The 18752-nt window shown below is 53.1% G+C and overlaps 1 protein-coding gene across 5 annotated transcripts in view; it reads left to right on the plus strand.

Annotated features, from left to right (window-relative positions):
* Nucleotides 1-999: 999 nt before the first annotated feature.
* LOC115652287 (serine/threonine-protein kinase Nek3-like) overlaps nt 1000-18752 on the plus strand; it is a 62154-nt gene continuing 44401 nt past the window's right edge. For 2 of the 5 annotated variants that reach the window (XM_030564140.1, XM_030564177.1), the window contains exons 1-4: nt 1169-1228; nt 16264-16508; nt 17507-17600; nt 18039-18136. In XM_030564140.1, coding sequence (XP_030420000.1) covers nt 16392-16508; nt 17507-17600; nt 18039-18136 — 309 coding nt within the window. In that variant the 5' untranslated portion in view covers nt 1169-1228; nt 16264-16391. The other 3 variants (XM_030564167.1, XM_030564150.1, XM_030564159.1) reach the window with 3 other exon arrangements.

Here is an 18752-nt window from a genome sequence, read left to right on the forward strand (position 1 = left end):
TTACACCTGAAACAGCAGGCATTGGCAGGTTCATCCATCAGGGTGCACTTTGTGACCATCTTGATGTTTCATCCAGGAGAGCTGGGGTGCTCTGTCTTTTTGTCAATCCCATGGTGGGCATTTCCTGAAGGGCAAGGAGAGACTATATCCACATTTGTGACTAGTGGTACCTGTTTGCGATATCAATCTTCTCTTCTTCAGGTTAATGGTGGCTTGGTTGGAGCCACTGGCAGCAGGCTCCCTTCTGTACCTCTTGTGGAAGGTGGCATTCCTAGTTGCCATTATATCAGCCAGGAGGGTGTCAAAGTTAAAAGCACTAACTGCTGACCCTCCCTCCCATCTCATAACACTTGTTCTTCGAGATGTGTTGTTCATATCCATTCCAATACCTATCGTTCTTCTTGTCTGTTCGAGTAGCTGGCAAGAGGGAACTGAAGGGGGGTTGGGTCGGCAAGGTCACATATTGAGAGCCATGAAGGCGCCACTACAGGGGCTCCCTAACTGACCCAATGAGAGTTGTTAAGGGAAAAGGTTTCTAATGACCATGCATGTGGCGCATGCCCATCTGATTGGCATTGACATGAACAACAGTTACAAGAAGAAGAGTAACTGTTTTTCCCTATTCTTAAACAGTACATAAAGTCAGGTGACACAAAGAGGAGCAAAAAGCAAATCCCCAGCTCCTAGCATCCCCATACTTTCCAACAGTTAAGTCAGATCTGAATTTTGTCATTTAGGGTTGGGGGGAGGGGGAGTGATAAAGCCCTAGACAGAGCGACTCTGCCATTTGAGAGGCCCAGCTCTGAATGGCAGCAAGGTTGAGCTCTATCCAAAGGCAGTTTGCAGAGGGGGGTGACAACTGGATGAGGGGTGTTCTGGGGGACACAGTTTGCTAGGGAACACCAGTGCCTCTCAAGCAGTAGGTGGCGCTTATGTCCTCTTACCTGCTCGGGGGAGGACGTTAGACATCCAACCCTCTTGCCATGACTGCTCACTTGGCTGCCAGGCCCAGCACAAGGTACAGAAAGGGGTCTGCAAAAATAACCCTCCCACGTGGTTCCCTTGGATGACTTTTGTCTGCGAACCACAGAGATGACCCCGCAGTCTCACGACAGAGAGGAGGGGCGGGGCCTGGCTCGGTGCTGGTGCTTGAGCGAGGCGGTCGGGCTGGGCAGCGGGGGAGGCGGGGTCTGCGGCAGCCGGCGGCTCGCGGAGCGGCTCCAGCACGGTAGGGGGGCCGCGGCGCCGCGCCTGGAGACGGAGCGGTGGCGACTGGGCCCGCGAGGGACAGGGGCTGGACTGGGGACCCCGCCCAATGGCGTCGGGGCGCCGCCCCCCCCCTAGGATTTAGCTGGAAGGGGCAAGAGCCGCGGCCAGCCCCGGGGGAGGCTGGTGCAAGCCCGTCCCGTGGCCGCACGGGGACGTACTCTGCAAGAGCAGCTAATCCCGGTGAACGCCTCGGGTGCGCACGTTTAGCCGGGAATTAGGAGTGCTTTGTTGTGGACTAGGATGAAGCGAATTCGGAATAGGGCAGTCTGGATAGCAACCACACATGGCGTTACCAGGAATGGTTAATCTGCTTTAACTTCATACCCTGTTAAGTTTCTTGCATAGCCAAGGTCCTAATCTGTCCAGCCAGGGCGTGGGTCTTCTCGCTCTGCAGCACAGGGTGGCTTGGTTGAAAAACTTTACTTTGTCTAGTGAAAAGAAATGTATAATCAGCAGCAAAAGACTTTTTTCTGTACTAGAAAATGTATCCATTGTTGACAATGGGTGGAACTGAATGGCCCTGGACTCTTTCATTGCAAACATAAGCAGGACAAAACTATATTAGGCACCTTCAGAAACTAGGTTTTTATTTTGTTCTGAGCAGCGCTTAGCTATGGTGGTTTCTGAGCTAATGCTGAACGTGGTTTGGTCTTGTCCCTACTGTTTTGAGCACCAGCTTAGCTCTGTACAGTGCTGATGCCCATTGTTAGCAATGGATATTCTTCCTAATGTAGTTACAGCCTTATTATTCTATCCCCTTTCCTTCCTTCAGTGAGGTCCTGTCTATCCTAGAGCTAACACTGGCACAACCTCACTAGTATTAGCAATGTTAGAAACTCTAGTGTAGATGAGCCACCAGCTGCCCTCGCTATTGCTGGCACTTTTTGATTATATTTGTTCTAAGCAGGGTTTGATGGAACAGTCCTTAAAATGCTGGTAGCTCATTTATGCTAGGGCTCCTGACATTGCAAACCTGGTGGACATAAACTGGTGCTAGCTCTGGTGGGAAATTTCAGAAACATTTCCTTAGGGTAGATGGGATGTGAGAGTACTTTTGGCTGCATTCCCTTAACCTTTCAAACTTCTCACTCACTCATTATGATTAATGTTCTTTACATCTAAATGAAATATCATTAGGATTTTTGTTAAATCCTTCACAAAATTTACCCTTCAGTTTGATTGCCATTAGAGAAAGTTGACAGTAAGGGCTATAGCGTCTGAAATTTGTGTTGGTGTTTGGAATGTGTGCTACAACTCAGTTCCTCTAGGATTAAAGGTGTTAATCAGAGCTGGCTCTACTGTACATGCAATTTCTTAGAACAACAAAATACAGTGTTAGTGGAGTCAAAATGTTTATAAGCTTTTCAGTTTGCTTAGGGCAGCAAAAACCCAGTTTGTAACACTAACCAAACAAGACAGAAAAGGGTAGTCATTTAATGAGGTTAAAGGAAAATCCAAGTGATATCAGAGTCCAAAGAGGGATTGTTGAACAAGCATGCGTTGTTACCATTTTATCATTAAATATTTACACAGCACCAGAAGTGTGGATAGTACAAAATTATAAAAAGACAGTTTGATGTACATGAGACATAGTGCATCAAGCAATGGCAGCAAACAGCCTCTCTTCTTTTTAAAAACAAAACCTCTTAATGTATTTTCAGAAGATGAACTCAGAATTGATGGAGCAGGAGAGAAGGTGTTCTGAGTTCTTCTTCTCAACACTTGTGTATCCTTGGGTGACACTTAGCTGATCTGTTCTTCTTCGAGTGATTGCTCATATCCATTCCAGTTAGGTGTACGCGCCGCGCGTGCACATTCGTCGGAAAACTTTTACCCTAGCAACTCAGTGGGCCGGCAGGTCGCCCCCTAGAGTGGCGCCACCATGGCGCTCCATATATACTCCTGCCGGCCCACCCGCTCCTCAGTTCCTTCTTACCGCCCGTGTCGGTCGTTGGAACAGTGGAGCGCGGCTTAGCTGACCTCCACTTCCCTAGCTGCTCGTTTTCTCGTATATAATTATGCAGTTATAACACTTTTATATATATATTTGTATGGTTATACGTGTTTCTTTGCTAACATGGTTAGTTTAGTTAGCGGGGTTCAGGAAGTAGCCCCTTCCATGAGCCCAGTGCCGGAGCCATGCATGGCTCACCGGGTTTTAAAAGGGGCCCGGCTTGCCAGAAACCGCGGCCGAAGAGAGATCTACATGACTCCTGTTTGAAGTCACACTTGACAGATAAGTGCCCCATTTGCAAGGCTTTTAAGCCGAGAACAAAAAGGTGCGGGACTTTCACTTACCCCTCCACCTTGGGCGCCGAGCGATGTTCAAGCGGCGGGCAGAAGCGCCTCCTCGGCACCGGACCCCGCCGGTACCACCAAGGCCTTTCGGCACCGACCGTCGCCGGCACCGCTGTCGACTCGGCACCGCTCCCTTCTTCCGAGGTCGAGAGAGTCTACGATTCCTGCTGGTGCCTGGCGGCTCCCCGGCACGCGCCGTGGTTGAGCCCCCTGCTCCCGCTACTTCCGTGCCACCTGCATCGCAGCCAGAGAGCTCGCCTAAGTTGCGTTATCCGGCACCGTCACCTGCAGAGGCACCGATGACTTCGGCTCCGTCGATTCCAGTCCCCCAGGACCATGGAATCCGGTGCCTGGCAGCTCCCCGGCTCGCGCCGTGGTAGAGCTTACTGCTCCTGCTGCTTCTGTGCCAGCTGCACCACAGCTAGACAGCTCGTCTAAGATGGCTCGCCCAGCACCGACGCCGTCGGCACCGTCGATCCCGGTCCCACGAGGGCCGTAGAATCCGGTGCCTGATGGCTCCCCGGCGCGCGCGCCGTGGTTGAGCTACTGCTCCGGCTGCTTCCGTGCCAGCGGCACCGCAGCCAGAGAGCTCGTCTAAGTCGGATCGCCCGGTGCCGACACCTGCTACGGCACCGATGACGTCGTCACCGTCGATCCCGGTCCCACAAGGGCCGTAGAATCCGGTGCCTGACGGCTCCCCGGCACGCGCCGTGGTTGAGCGTATTGCTCCTGCTGCTTCCGTGCCAGCGGCACCGCAGCCAGAGGGCTCGTCTACGTCGGATCGCCCGGCACCGGCACCTGCTGCGGCACCAATGACGTCGGCTCCGTCGATTCCGGTCCCACAAGGGCCGTAGGATCCGGTGCCTGGCGGCTCCCCGGCACGCGCCGTGGTCGAGCTAAGGCTCCGGCTGCTTCCGTGCCAACGGCACCGCAGCCAGAGGGCTAGTCTAAGTTGGAGCGCCCGGCACCGACACCTGCTGCGGCACCGATGACGTCGGCACCGTCGATCCCGGTCCCGCAAGGGCCGTAGAATCCGGTGCCTGACGGCTCCCCGGCACGCGCCGTGGTTGAGCTCCTGCTCCGGCTGCTTCCATGCCAACGGCACCGCAGCCAGAGGGCTAGTCTATGTCGGATTGCCCGGCACCGAAGCCTCTGAGGCACCGACAACATCGGCACCGTCGATTCCAGTCCCACGAGGGCTATTGAATCCGGTGCCCGACGGCTCCCCGGCACGCGCCGTGGTTGAGCGTATTACTCCCGCTGCTTCAGTGCTGACGGCACCGCAGCCAGACAGCTTATCTAACTCGGTTCGCCCGGCACCGGCACCTACCGAAGCTCTGATGACCTCGGTACCGTGGATCCCGGTCCCACGAGGGCCGTCGAATCCGGTGCCTGACAGCTCCCCAGTACGCACTGTGGTTGAGCCTGCTGTTCCCTTCACGCCGGAGATGTTACCAACGGCGAGGGCTCTCAGTGCCATGACAGAGTCAGTGCTGCCTGACCCGGGCACCGCCGGTACGGGTAATACAGTCTCTTCAGGGGACTGTCCCCTGTCAGTACAGCAGAGCGGCACCGTTCATGATCACGGTCCCGCAGACACTCCAAGTCCTGTCGGCACGCCGGACACCACTGGCAGTCCCGGTGCTGTTTTCCTCGGTACTGGTCACACTCGCTGCACCGGTCGGTATCCCGTTCGCCGACCCGCTATCGGCACCGTTCCGACATCTGGCACCGGGGCAGGTACCTTGACTCCTGTAGCTCTTCTCCGAGCCTCGAGACCTCGGTCGACCTCCCGACACCGTTCTGGTTGCGGGTCTGGATCTCGTTCCAGGTACCGATACGCCTCCCGATGCCGGTCCCCGGTGCCGAGTTGGGCAAGGTCCGAGTGAGTCAGAGACTCGGCCCGTGCCTTCTTTTAGTACCTCCATGGCCGTCCGGACACGCATCCGTGTCATCCCATATGCGCAGATTTTATGCTCAGGACCACGATCCTGATATGATGGCCAGCGGGCGCCAGCCCCGAAGCAGAAAGAGCCTTGGCGAATGCAAGGTGTACTCTGCAGGGGCCCTGCAGCTCTGGGTAGCAAAGCAACAAGCCTTGCTTAGCTGCGATAATTATAGCACCTGGGTGAAGGAGTTTCTCCCTCAAAACTCCCACCTGGAGTTCACTGCCGTCTTGGAGGACGGGGGAAAGAATTTACCCTTTGTTGGTAAAGGCATCTTCGCGGCAGAGACAGCCCCAGACTGCGAAGCCTGCTGGACAATAGGGTCCTAATGCGTCTCAGCATGTATGCGCCAGCGACCAAACGCAGGCCTTTATGGCCCCAGCCGCCATACTCTGTGCCTAGCCAGGGGCAGAACTCTGGAAAACGGCAAGGCCAAGGTGGTCGCAGACAAACGTCAGGCCCCCTAAAAAGCCAAAGTTAAGGTCCCTCGCAATTACCACTGGGACCAAAGACGGACCTTCCAAGGTTCGCCGGAGGGCGGTGTACCAGTCGCAGGACGGGATCCCGATCCCGCTTTCTCCTGGCATGGCCCCAGTTACTTTTAGATCGCTGGGTCCTGCGCACGATGGAGCATAGGTACCACCTTTAAATTGCTCCAGCCCTGTCCCCCTTCAGCGGACGAAAGGGGCTAGGGGTTTTACTCCCGTTATGCCCTAGTCCCCCACTCGAACGCAGGTCTCAGACCTCCCTGGTTCTGCATGGACTCAACCGGTTTGGGATAAGGTTGAAGTTCTGCATGGTATCCCTGGGAACCATTATTCCATCCTTGCCTCCTGGGGGCTACTATGCCGCCCTGGATATGAAGGACGCGTACTTTCGCAATGCCATCTTCCCTCCGCACGGGAGATGCCTCCGCTTTATAGCCAGCGGTGAATACTCCCGGTTTACGGCCATAGTCGCCGCCTACTGTCGCTGATGTCGGATATGCGTTTTTCCGTATTTGGACGATTCGCTTATCCGAGGAGACTCTGAGACACGAACCACTCAGCCCGTGGGCATCGTCACGGTCTTATTCACAGATCAAGGCCTGCTGTTTATTATAGAGCAATCCACTCTGGTTCCCACGCAGAGGTTGGGCTTCCTAGGGGCTATCTTGGTCTCCTACCTAGCCGGAGCCTGCTTATCACAACTGCGGTTTTAGGCGATGGCAACAATCATCTGAGGTCTGAAGGCTTTCCCAACGACCTCAGCTCGTTCTTGTCTCAGTCTCCTGGGTCCATGGTTGCCCGCAAGTTTGTAACCAAACACGCCAAGCTCCGCCTCCGTCCTTTCCAAGTCCGGCCCACCTCGGCGTACCGCTTGGACAGGGAGCCAATGGTCATGGTAGTCACCGTTCCCTCGAACGCCTTAGGCTCCCTAGAGTGGTGGCTAACTCCCTCCTTGGTGTGGACAGGGATGCGGTTTCATCCGCCCCAGCCCTCACTGCCCCTGACGGCGGACGCATCATCTCTCTGCTCGAGTGCTCGTGGTCACCTCCGAGCTTAAGGCCTTCGGTCTTCTAGGGAGCTGGCATTCCTCATTAATGCCCCAAAAATGAGAGTAGTCCGCCTGGCATGCCAGGGGTTCCAGCGGCAGCTGCGAGGCCGTTGTATCTCGGGGTTTACAGCCAACACAATGGCCAGGTGCTTCATAAGTATTCAGGGGGGACATAGTCCTCCCCCCTTTTTTGTCAGGAGGCCATCCATTTCCGGGTCTTTTGCATGGCCCACTCGATGGAGCTGGAGACGTCCTTTCTCCCAGGCGTTCGGAACGTCTTAACTCTTTGACTCAGCAGGTCTTTCCTGTCTTACGAGTGATCACTCTGCCCCATGTGAGGCGTCCCGCTTTCCGGAAGTGGAGATGGTTCCTCACACAGACCTGTTCGCTCACCGCGAGAGCAGGAAATGCCAGGTGTTCTGCTCCTTCCAAGGTCTCTCCTCGGAATCGATCTTGGACGCATTCCTGATGCCGTGGAACGGCCAACTGCATTATGCCTTCCCACTGTTCCCACTGGTTTGTTAGGTCCTGCTCAAACTCCGCAGGGGCAGAGCGCGCATCATCATGATCACTCCAGAGTGGTCCAGGCAGCATTGACATGCCACGTTGCTCGGCCTGTCAGCCCAGACCTCATCACTCAGGGCAATGACAGGCTTCGTCACTCGGACCTGCAGCCTCTTCGCCTCACGGTGGCTCCTGCGTACCTGAGTCGGGGTGACAGGCAGCCTTCCACCTGGTCAACGTACCGGGCCAGGTGGAAGCGTTTCCTTTACAGCTGCAGTACGCTCGATCTTGCTCCTGCTGAGGTCTCAATTCCCTCTATTTGGCCTGCCTCTGGCCTTCAGCGGCAGGATCTGGCGGTATCATCGCTGAGGATACTCTCAGCAGCCATCCCTACCTTCCAGCAGGCTAAGATGGACGTTCAGTGTCCCACGCTCTATGGGTTCGAGGTCCCTCAAGGGCTTGGAGCGCTTGCACCCTCGGGTGCGCCGCCCAGCCCCGCCCTGGGTCCTCAACCTAGTCTTGGCCAGACGGGTCTCTGAGATCAGAGCTCTTACGAAGGTTCCACAAAGACAAGGTGCAGTTATGACCGCACCCGGCTTTCCTCCCTAAGGTGTTTTGGCCTTTCATGTTACCCACAGCTCAACGCAATGGGCATAACCGTTGCACTCCTTGGACATCTGTGGAGTGCTCGCATTATATTGTGCTGACAGAATCATTTCCTAAGGTGCCCCAGCTCTGCCCCGGTAGCGGGCCAAAGGGAGGGCTTGCTTGTTTTCCTCTCAGAGGATCTCATCTTGGGTGATGGCGGACATCCCCACTTGTTCTTCTTCGAGTGATTGCTCATATCCATTCCAGTTAGGTGTACGCGCCGCGCGTGCACATTCGTCGGAAAACTTTTACCCTAGCAACTCAGTGGGCCGGCAGGTCGCCCCCTAGAGTGGCGCCACCATGGCGCTCCATATATACTCCTGCCGGCCCACCCGCTCCTCAGTTCCTTCTTACCGCCCGTGTCGGTCGTTGGAACAGTGGAGCGCGGCTTAGCTGACCTCCACTTCCCTAGCTACTCGTTTTCTCGTATATAATTATGCAGTTATAACACTTTTATATATATATATTTGTATGGTTATACGTGTTTTCCTTGCTAACATGGTTAGTTTAGTTAGCGGGGTTCAGGAAGTAGCCCCTTCCATGAGCCCAGTGCCGGAGCCATGCATGGCTCACCGGATTTTCAAAAGGGGCCCGGCTTACCAGAAGCCGCGGCCGAAGAGAGATCTACATGACTCCTGTTTGAAGAATCACACTTGACAGTTAAGTGCCCCATTTGCAAGGCTTTTAAGCCGAGAACAAAAAGGTGCGGGACTTTCACTTGCCCCTCCACCTTGGGCGCGGAGCGATGTTCAAGCGGCGGGCAGAAGCGCCTCCTCGGCACCGGACCCCGCCGGTACCACCAAGGCCTTCCGGCACCGACCGTCGCCGGCACCGATGTCGACTCGGCACCGTTCCCTTCTTCCGAGGTCGAGAGAGTCTGCGATTCCTGCTGGTGCCTGGCGGCTCCCCGGCACGCGCCGTGGTTGAGCCCCCTGCTCCCGCTACTTCCGTGCCACCTGCATCGCAGCCAGAGAGCTCGCCTCAGTTGCGTTATCCGGCCTGCAGAGGCACCGATGACTTCGGCTCCGTCGATTCCAGTCCCCCAGGACCAGGGAATCCGGTGCCTGGCAGCTCCCCGGCTCGCGCCGTGGTAGAGCTTACTGCTCCTGCTGCTTCTGTGCCAGCTGCACCACAGCTAGACAGCTCGTCTAAGATGGCTCGCCCGGCGCCGACGACGTCGGCACCGTCGATACCGGTCCCACGAGGGCCGTAGAATCCGGTGCCTGACGGCTCCCCGGCACGCGCCGTGGTTGAGCGTATTGCTCCTGCTGCTTCCGTGCCAGCGGCACCGCAGCCAGAGAGCTCGTCTAGTCGGATCGCCCGGCGCTGACACCTACTACGGCACCGATGACGTCGTCACCGTCGATCCCGGTCCCATAAGGGCCGTAGAATCCGGTGCCTGACGGCTCCCCGGCACGCGCCGTGGTTGAGCGTATTGCTCCTGCTGCTTCCGTGCCAGCGGCACCGCAGCCAGAGGGCTCGTCTACGTCGGATCGCCCGGCACCGACGCCTGCTGCGGCACCGATGGCGTCGGCACCGTCGATCCCGGTCCCACACGGGCCGTGGAATCCGGTGCCTGACGGCTCCCCGGCACGCGCCGTGGTTGAGCGTATTGCTCCTGCTGCTTCCGTGCCAGCGGCACCGCAGCCAGAGGGCTCGTCTACGTCGGATCGCCCGGCACCGACACCTGCTGCGGTACCGATGGCGTCGGCACCGTCGATCCCGGTCCCACACGGGCCGTAGAATCCGGTGCCTGACGGCTCCCCGGCACGCGCCGTGGTTGAGCGTTTTGCTCCGGCTGCTTCCGTGCCAACGGCACCGCAGCCTGAGGGCTCGTCTACGTCGGATCGCCCGGCACCGACATCTGCTGCGGCACCGATGGCGTCGGCACCGTCGATCCCGGTCCCACACGGGCCGTAGAATCCGGTGCCTGACGGCTCCCCGGCACGCGCCGTGGTTGAGCGTATTGCTCCGGCTGCTTCCGTGCCAACGGCACCGCAGCCAGAGAGCTCGTCTACGTCGGATCGCCCGGCACCGACACCTCCTGCGGCACCGATGACGTCGGCACCGTCGATCCCGGTCCCGCAAGGGCCATAGTATCCGGTGCCTGACGGCTCCCCGGCACGCGCCGTGGTCGAGCTACTTCTCCGGCTGCTTCCGTGCCCACGGCACCGCGGCCAGAGGGATAGTCTAAGTCGGATCGCCCGGCACCGACACCTGCTTCGGCACCGTCGATCCCGGTCTCGCAAGGGCCGTAGAATCCGGTGCCCGACGGCTCCCCGGCACGCGCCGTGGTTGAGCGTATTACTCCCGCTGCTTCAGTGCTGACGGCACCCCAGCCAGACGGCTTATCTAACTCGGTTCTCCCGGCACCGGCACCTACCGAAGCTCTGATGACCTCGGTACCATGGATCCCGGCCCCACGAGGGCCGTCGAATCCGGTGCCTGACAGCTCCCCAGTACGCACTGTGGTTGAGCCTGCTGTTCCCTGCGCGCCGGAGATGTTACCAACGGCGAGGGCTCTCAGGGCCATGACGGAGTCAGTGCTGCCTGACCCGGGCACCGCCGGTACGGGTAATACAGTCTCTTCAAGGGACTGTCCCCTGTCAGTACAGCAGAGCGGCACCGTCTATGATCACGGTCCCGCAGACACTCCAAGTCCTGTCGGCACGCCGGACACCACTGGCAGTCCCGGTACTGTTTTCCTCGGTACTGGTCACACTCACTGCACCGGTCGGTATCCCGTTCGCCGACCCGCTATCGGCACCGTTCCGACATCTGGCACCGGGGCAGGTACCTTGACTCCTGTAGCTCTTCTCCGAGCCTCGAGATCTCGGTCGACCTCCCGACACCGTTCTGGTTGCGGGTCTGGATCTCGTTCCAGGTACCAATACGCCTCCTGATGCCGGTCCCCGGTGCCGAGTTGGGCAAGGTCCGAGTGAGTCAGGGACTCGGCCCGTGCCCTCTTTTAGTACCTCCATGGCCGTCCGGACACGCATCCGTGTCACCCCATATGCGCGGATTTTATGCTCAGGACCACGATCCTGATATCATGGCCAGCGGGCGCCAGCCCCGAAGCGGAAAGAGCCTTGGCGAATGCAAGGTGTACTCTGCAGGGGCCCGGCACCTCTGGGTAGCAAAGCAACAAGCCTTGCTTAGCTGCGATAATTATAGCACCTGGGTGGAGGAGTTTCTCCCTCGAACCTCCCACCTAGAGTTCGCTGCCGTCTTGGAGGGCGGGGGAAAGAATTTACCCTTTGTTGGTAAAGGCATCTTCGCGGCAGAGACAGCCCCAGACTGCGAAGCCTGCTGGACAATAGGGTCCTAATGCAGCATGTATACGCCTGCGACCAAACGCAGGCCTTTATGGCCCCAGCCGCCATACTCTGTGCCTAGCCAGAGGCAGATCTCTGGAAAACGGCAAGGCCAAGGTGGTCGCAGACAAACGTCAGGCCCCCTAAAAAGCCAAAGTCGAGGTCCCTCGCAATTACCACTGGGACCAAAGACGGACCTTCCAAGGTTCACCGGAGGGCGGTGTACCAGTCGCAGGACGGGATCCTGATCCCGCTTTCTCCTGGCATGGCCCCAGTTACTTTTAGGTCGCTGGGTCCTGCGCACGATGGAGCATAGGTACCACCTCAAAATTGCTCCAGCCCTGTCCCCCTTCAGCGGACGAAAGGGGCTAGGGGTTTTACTCCCGTTATGCCCTAGTCCCCCACTCGACCACAGGTCAGACCTTCCTGGTCCTGCATGGACTCAACCGGTTTGGGATAAGGTTGGGGTTCTGCATGGTATCCCTGGGGACCATTGTTCCGTCCTTGCCTCCGGGGGGCGACTATGCCGCTCTGGATAGGAAGGACGCGTACTTTTGCAATGCCATCTTCCCTCCGCATGGGAGATGCCTCCGCTTTATAGCCAGCGGTGAATACTCCCGGTTTACGGCCATAGTCGCCGCCTACCGTAGCTATGTCGGATATGCGTTTTTCCGTATTGGGACGATTCGCTTATCCGAGGAGACTCTGACACACAAACCACTCAGCCCGTGGGCATCGTCACGGTCTTATTCACAGATCAAGGCCTGATGATTACTAATAGAGCAATCCGCTCTGGTTCCCACGCAGAGGTTGGGCTTCCTAGGGGCTATCTTGGTCTCCTACCTAGCCGGAGCCTGCTTATCGCAACTGCGGTTTTAGGCGATGGCATCAATCATCTGAGGTCTGAAGGCTTTCCCAACGACCTCAGCTCGTTCTTGTCTCAGTCTCCTGGGTCCATGGTTGCCCGCAAGTTTGTAACCAAACGCGCCAAGCTCCGCCTCCGTCCTCTCCAAGTCCGGCCCACCTCGGCGTACCGCTTGGACAGGGAGCCAATGGTCATGGTAGTCACCGTTCCCTCGAACGCCTTAGGCTCCCTAGAGTGGTGGCTAACTCCCTCCTTGGTGTGGACAGGATGCGGTTTCATCCGCCCCAGCCCTCACTGCCCCTGACGGCGGACGCATCATCTCTCTGCTCGAGTGCTCATGGTCACCTCCGAGCTTAAGGCCTTCGGTCTTCTAGGGAGCTGGCATTCCTCATTAATGCCCCAAGAATGAGAGTAGTCCGCCTGGCATGCCAGGGGTTCCATCGGCAGCTGCGAGGCCGTTGTATCTCGGTGTTTACAGCCAACACAATGGCCAGGTGCTTCATAAGCATTCAGGGGGGACATAGTCCTCCCCCCTTTTTTGTCAGGAGGCCATCCATTTCCGGGTCTTTTGCATGGCCCACTCGATGGAGCTGGCGACGTCCTTTCTCCCAGGCGTTCGGAACGTCTTATCTCTTTGACTCAGCAGGTCTTTCCTGTCTTACGAGTCATCACTCTGCCCCATGTGAGGCGTCCCGCTTTCCGGAAGTGGAAATGGTTCCTCGCACAGACCTGTTCGCTCACCGCGAGTGCAGGAAATGCCAGATGTTCTGCTCCTTCCAAGGTCTCTCCTCGGAATCGATCTTGGTCGCATTCCTGATGCCGTGGAACGGCCAACTGCATTATGCCTTCCCGCTGTTCCCACTGGTTCGTTATGTCCTGCTCAAATTCCGCAGGGGCGGAGCGTGCATCATCATCATGATCACTCCAGAGTGGTCCAGGCAGCACTGACATACCACGTTGCTCGGCCTGTCAGCCCAGACCTCATCACTCAGGGCAATGACAGGCTTCGTCACTTGGACCTGCAGCCTCTTCGCCTCACGTACCTGAGTCGGGGTGACAGGCAGCCTTCAGCCTGGTCAACGTACCGAGCCAGGTGGAAGCGTTTCCTTTACAGCTGCAGTACGCTCGATCTTGCTCCTGCTGAGGTCTCGATCCCCTCTATTTGGCCTGCCTCTGGCCTTCAGCGGCAGGATCTGGCGGTATCATCGCTGTGGATACTCTCAGCAGCCATCCCTACCTTCCAGCAGGCTAAGATGGACGTTCAGTGTCCCACTATGGGTTCGAGGTCCCTCAAGGGCTTGGAGCGCTTGCACCCTCGGGTGCGCCGCCCAGCCCCGCCCTGGGGCCTCAACCTAGTCTTGGCCAGACGGGTCTCTGAGATCAGAGCTCTTACGAAGGTTCCACAAAGACAAGGTGCAGTTATGACCGCACCCGGCTTTCCTCCCTAAGGTGTTTTGGCCTTTTATGTTACCCACAGCTCAACGCAATGGGCATAACCGTTGCACTCCTTGGGCATCTGTGGAGTGCTCGCATTATATTGACAGAATCATTTCCTAAGGTGCCCCAGCTCTGCCCCGGTAGCGGGCCAAAGGGAGGGCTTACTTGTTTTCCTCTCAGAGGATCTCATCTTGGGTGATGGCGGACATCCCCACTTGTTATGATTTGGCTCATATTTCCCTAAGCCACATCACTGTGCATTCTACCAGGGCTCAGGCTTCATCTGCCGCCTTGCTGGCTCGTGTTTCTACCCACGAGATCTGTCGCGAAGCTCCATTGGTCCTCGGTCCATACCTTGCTTCGCAGTATGCCCTGGTTCAGCAGTCAAGAGAGGCTGTAGCCTCTGGCTCAGCAGTTTTATTCTGCCATATTTCACTCCGACCCCACCGCCTTTGTAAGGCTTGGGATTCACCTAACTGGAATGGATATGAGCAATCACTCGAAGAAGAAAAGACGGTTACTCACCTTTGTAACTGTTGTTCTTCGAGATGTGTTGCTCATATCCATTCCGCACCCGCCCTCCTTCCCCACTGTCGGAGTGGCCGGCAAGAAGGAACTGAGGAGCGGGTGGGCCGGCAGGAGTATATATGGAGCGCCATGGTGGCGCCACTCTAGGGGGCGACCTGCCGGCCCACTGAGTTGCTAGGGTAAAAGTTTTCCGACGAATGTGCACGCGCGGCGCGTACACCTAACTGGAATGGATATGAGCAACACATCTCGAAGAACAACAGTTACAAAGGTGAGTAACCGTCTTTTATGATTTGGCTCATATTTCCCCAAGCCACATCACCGTGCATTCTACCAGGGCTCAGGCTTCATCTGCCGCCTTGCTGGCTCGTGTTTCTACCCACGAGATCTGTCGCGAAGCTCCATTGGTCCTCGGTCCTTACCTTTGCTTCGCAGTATGCCCTGGTTCAGCAGTCAAGAGAGGCTGTAGCCTCTGGCTCAGCAGTTTTATTCTGCCACATTTCACTCCGACCCCACCGCCTTTGTAAGGCTTGGGATTCACCTAACTGGAATGGATATGAGCAATCACTCGAAGAAGAAAAGACGGTTACTCACCTTTGTAACTGTTGTTCTTCGAGATGTGTTGCTCATATCCATTCCGCACCCGCCCTCCTTCCCCACTGTCGGAGTAGCCGGCAAGAAGGAACTGAGGAGCGGGTGGGCCGGCAGGAGTATATATGGAGCGCCATGGTGGCGCCACTCTAGGGGGCGACCTGCCGGCCCACTGAGTTGCTAGGGTAAAAGTTTTCCGACGAATGTGCACGCGCGGCGCGTACACCTAACTGGAATGGATATGAGCAACACATCTCGAAGAACAACAGTTACAAAGGTGAGTAACCGTCTTTTCTTCAGTTTGCCCTCTCTAAATAATAGGGTCTGATTTATCATTTGATGATATTGCCACTGGAATTAAGAATCTTAAGCCTAAGAGGGAAGTGAATAAGGGAAACCTCTTGTGCCTGTTCTGCTGAAAATATGAATGTTATTTTGAGTAGTTTTGGTGTTAGAGGTTTCTATTCTGAAAATAACAATAAGCTGAAATAAATGTAACGTACCTTTTGTACTGTGATTTGTGAGATCTGTTTTGACTGTAACCCATTCTTTTAATTGTTTATCACACATCTAATGTCTTGATCCTTAATTTTTGGATTTTTTATTTTTAAATGATAGATTTACTATTCATTCTCTGGACAAGCATGAGTTGGATCTTTTTATTAAGACACACTATTAACCTGCTAAGGCCTCTAAATTTACTTTCCTTATTGGGAGATAAATATTATTCATCAAACGTGCATGTGTGTGCACTCACACACACCATCCTACAGGCTTGATGAATAATATTTCTCTCCCAATAAAGAAAGTAAATATAGCGGCTTAACAGGTTAATAACAGTATGTCTTAAAAAAAAAAGTTCCAATTTATATATAAATCTATTAGTTGGATATGAAGGCCATCCAGAATAAAATCCACTAACTCTTTATAAACACACAGCACCACCATATATTTTGCTTATGCCAAGTATGTTTCATATCCCTGTGCCTGTAAACCTGACTGCTTGGGACTATGAATCCAGCTGCAAAGATGCAGGTAGAGGAAGGTGATGAATAAGAGAAACATTCAGCACTTCACAGAAGTACTATGGAGATTAATTAATGTTTTCAGAGTGTTTTGAGAGTTCTGATTATAAGATGCAATTGATGTACAAAGTATTACCATAGTATGAGTTTGCTTTGTAGTAAAATTTTCTGAAAACCTTATTCTTAGTAAAGTCGCAATAGCATTGAACAAAAGTTCATTTCTGTGGCAATTATGAGCAGTTGTCATTGCCATCATGTTATAATTATATATTTTTGTTATTTTGCCATTTTCTCTCATACAGATAATGTTAACCAAAAATACAGCTTCTGAATTTTTTCCAAAAATTAACTGAGTTCATTATACAGTTTGGAAGAAATCCTTGTGAAATATAACATTTAAGGAAACGAATAAGACTTGGCCTTACAAACAATGGAAGAATACACTGTGTTAAAAGTACTTGGAGAGGGATCCTTTGGGAGAGCTCTTTTGGTTTTTCATAAGAGTAGTGACCAGAAATATGCAATGAAGGAAATAAGACTTCCCAAGGTAAGTGTTTACGCTCTTCTTCTTTGTATTTGTTATCTTAATTCTGTAACTGCCTTTTTAAAACTCACTATACCCTCCAACGGGGGCAGGCTAAGACCATTCTTGAGAAAGTGAAACATTTCAGAACTTAGGCCCAGATCCCTCAAAGGTATTTTGGTGCCTAACTCTAGGAGTCAGGCACCTAAATACCTTTGAGAATCTGGGCCTTAGCCAGCCCAATGCTGAGTGCCTTCACTGGGAGATAAAGGTGTTGAGAATCTTACAGGATCTGGCCTTTAATAAGTACTGCAGGACTGAGGATGTTACTGGTAACCAATAAAGACTGACCAGCATCACGTTTGTGGCTGAATATTAGAATTATGGAACATGGGAATCCTGGTTCTACTTGAAGTCAATGGCAAAACTCCCATTGACTTCACTGGGGATGGGATTTCACTACAAAGAGGAAGTAGTCAGGTTGTCATCATTGTTTGTTGCTGAAATTCAATTATTTCAAATTTACTTGCTTTTCATTCAGCTATCCAAGAAAGCTCAAAATTATTTTTCACAGAGGCCTTGGTTATACCCTGATTAAAGTTAAGTTTATACTAAGGCACATTCAAATAATCTGTGATAAGCTCTGATAGACCTTCAGCTGTTCCAGAGCTAGGAAGTGCTGCCTCATTACCTAGTTCTGCAGTGGTTTGAATAGAAAATCATAAAGTGATGTAGCAAGGTACCCTGTCTATTCAAAAAAGCATACAGAATGGCTCTAAAATACTTACATTCTCTAGAGATACAATTCTGGGAAGTTAATTTTGTGTGCTATTTTTCACTTATTGATTTTAGAATAATAGATGAAGTTTTAAAGTTTCTAAATGAATGGCTTTTTAAAGCAGTTGAAGAAAATTGAAATCTAGTGCTTCAGAAGTAATTCTGGTTTTGAAAATGACATGTAGTATATATAAAGATTTATTGCAACATTTGTATAATTGTACTTTTTATCAATGTGGTTTCAGTCTCCATCTGATGTACAGGACTCTAGGAAGGAAGCTATTCTGTTGGCTAAAATGAAACACCCAAATATTGTTGCCTATAAGGAATCATTTGAAGGTAAATATATAGGTTTTCAGAATGTATCTATGTGCATTACAGGCGAGTCTCATCTTACGCTGGGGTTACATTCAGCTGTCAGTGCGTAAAGCGAAAATCGCATATAGTCAAAATTACATTGAGTGTAATGGCAGAAGGAATCGCCCGCACTACAGGTACAGTATGTACATTGTTATCTTTCTCTTTTTTTTTGTTTTTGTTTTTGCTGACCACGCAAAGCTGAATTTGAGCATATTAAATGCGCGTAAGATGAGACTTACCTGGATTTAGACTGAAAGCTCTTATTTCACTTGCAAGCATTTGGTGGGGCCTGGATTTTTTTTCTTTAAACTGTATTTCTGTACAATATGTAGCATATTGTTGGTGCTATTTAATAACAATGATACATTTAGCATGCTAATGAAATTACTAATTAATCTTAAATTATTTAAAATTTAGCTGATGGACATCTGTATATAGTGATGGAATACTGTGATGATGGAGATCTAATGCAAAAGATTAAATATCAAAGAGGAAAGTTGTTTCCTGAAGATACGGTAAGAAAAAGAAACAAAGCCAGCCACATAAGAATACTTTTTCACGTGAACTGATGATCATCAAATGATATATATTGAAAATGAGCAGGATGTTAGATAACTGACCTGCCAGGTAGTTGAAGGGTGTTCGAAATATGCCCTTACCTCAGACAATACTAAGGATGTGACGCCACTGTTTTCTTCTAGTGCTGCTCCTCAAAAAGCAGCACTAACCATGGTACTTTGTAGAGTGATGGCAACATGTCAGACAACCACTACACCAAATGTGGCAACCTTGATGTCAAAAGAACAGGAGTACTTGTGGCACCTTAGAGATTAACAAATTTATTTGAGCATAAGCTTTCGTGTGCTACAGCCCGCTTCATCAGATGCATAGAAGGGAACATATAGTAAGGAGATACACCTCTACCCTGATATAACGCTACCCAATATAACATGAATTCAGATATAACGCGGTAAAGCAGCGCCCTGGGGGGGCAGGGCTATGCGCTCCGACGGATCAAATCCAGTTTGATATAACGCGGTTTCATCTATAACGCAATAAGATTTTTTGGCTCCCGAGGACAGCGTTATATCGAGGTAGAGGTATATATATACATACAGAGAACATGAAAAG

Source organism: Gopherus evgoodei, chromosome 1 (genome assembly GCF_007399415.2).
Source record: "Gopherus evgoodei ecotype Sinaloan lineage chromosome 1, rGopEvg1_v1.p, whole genome shotgun sequence".
In the NCBI taxonomy this organism is placed as follows: Eukaryota; Metazoa; Chordata; order Testudines; family Testudinidae; genus Gopherus; species Gopherus evgoodei.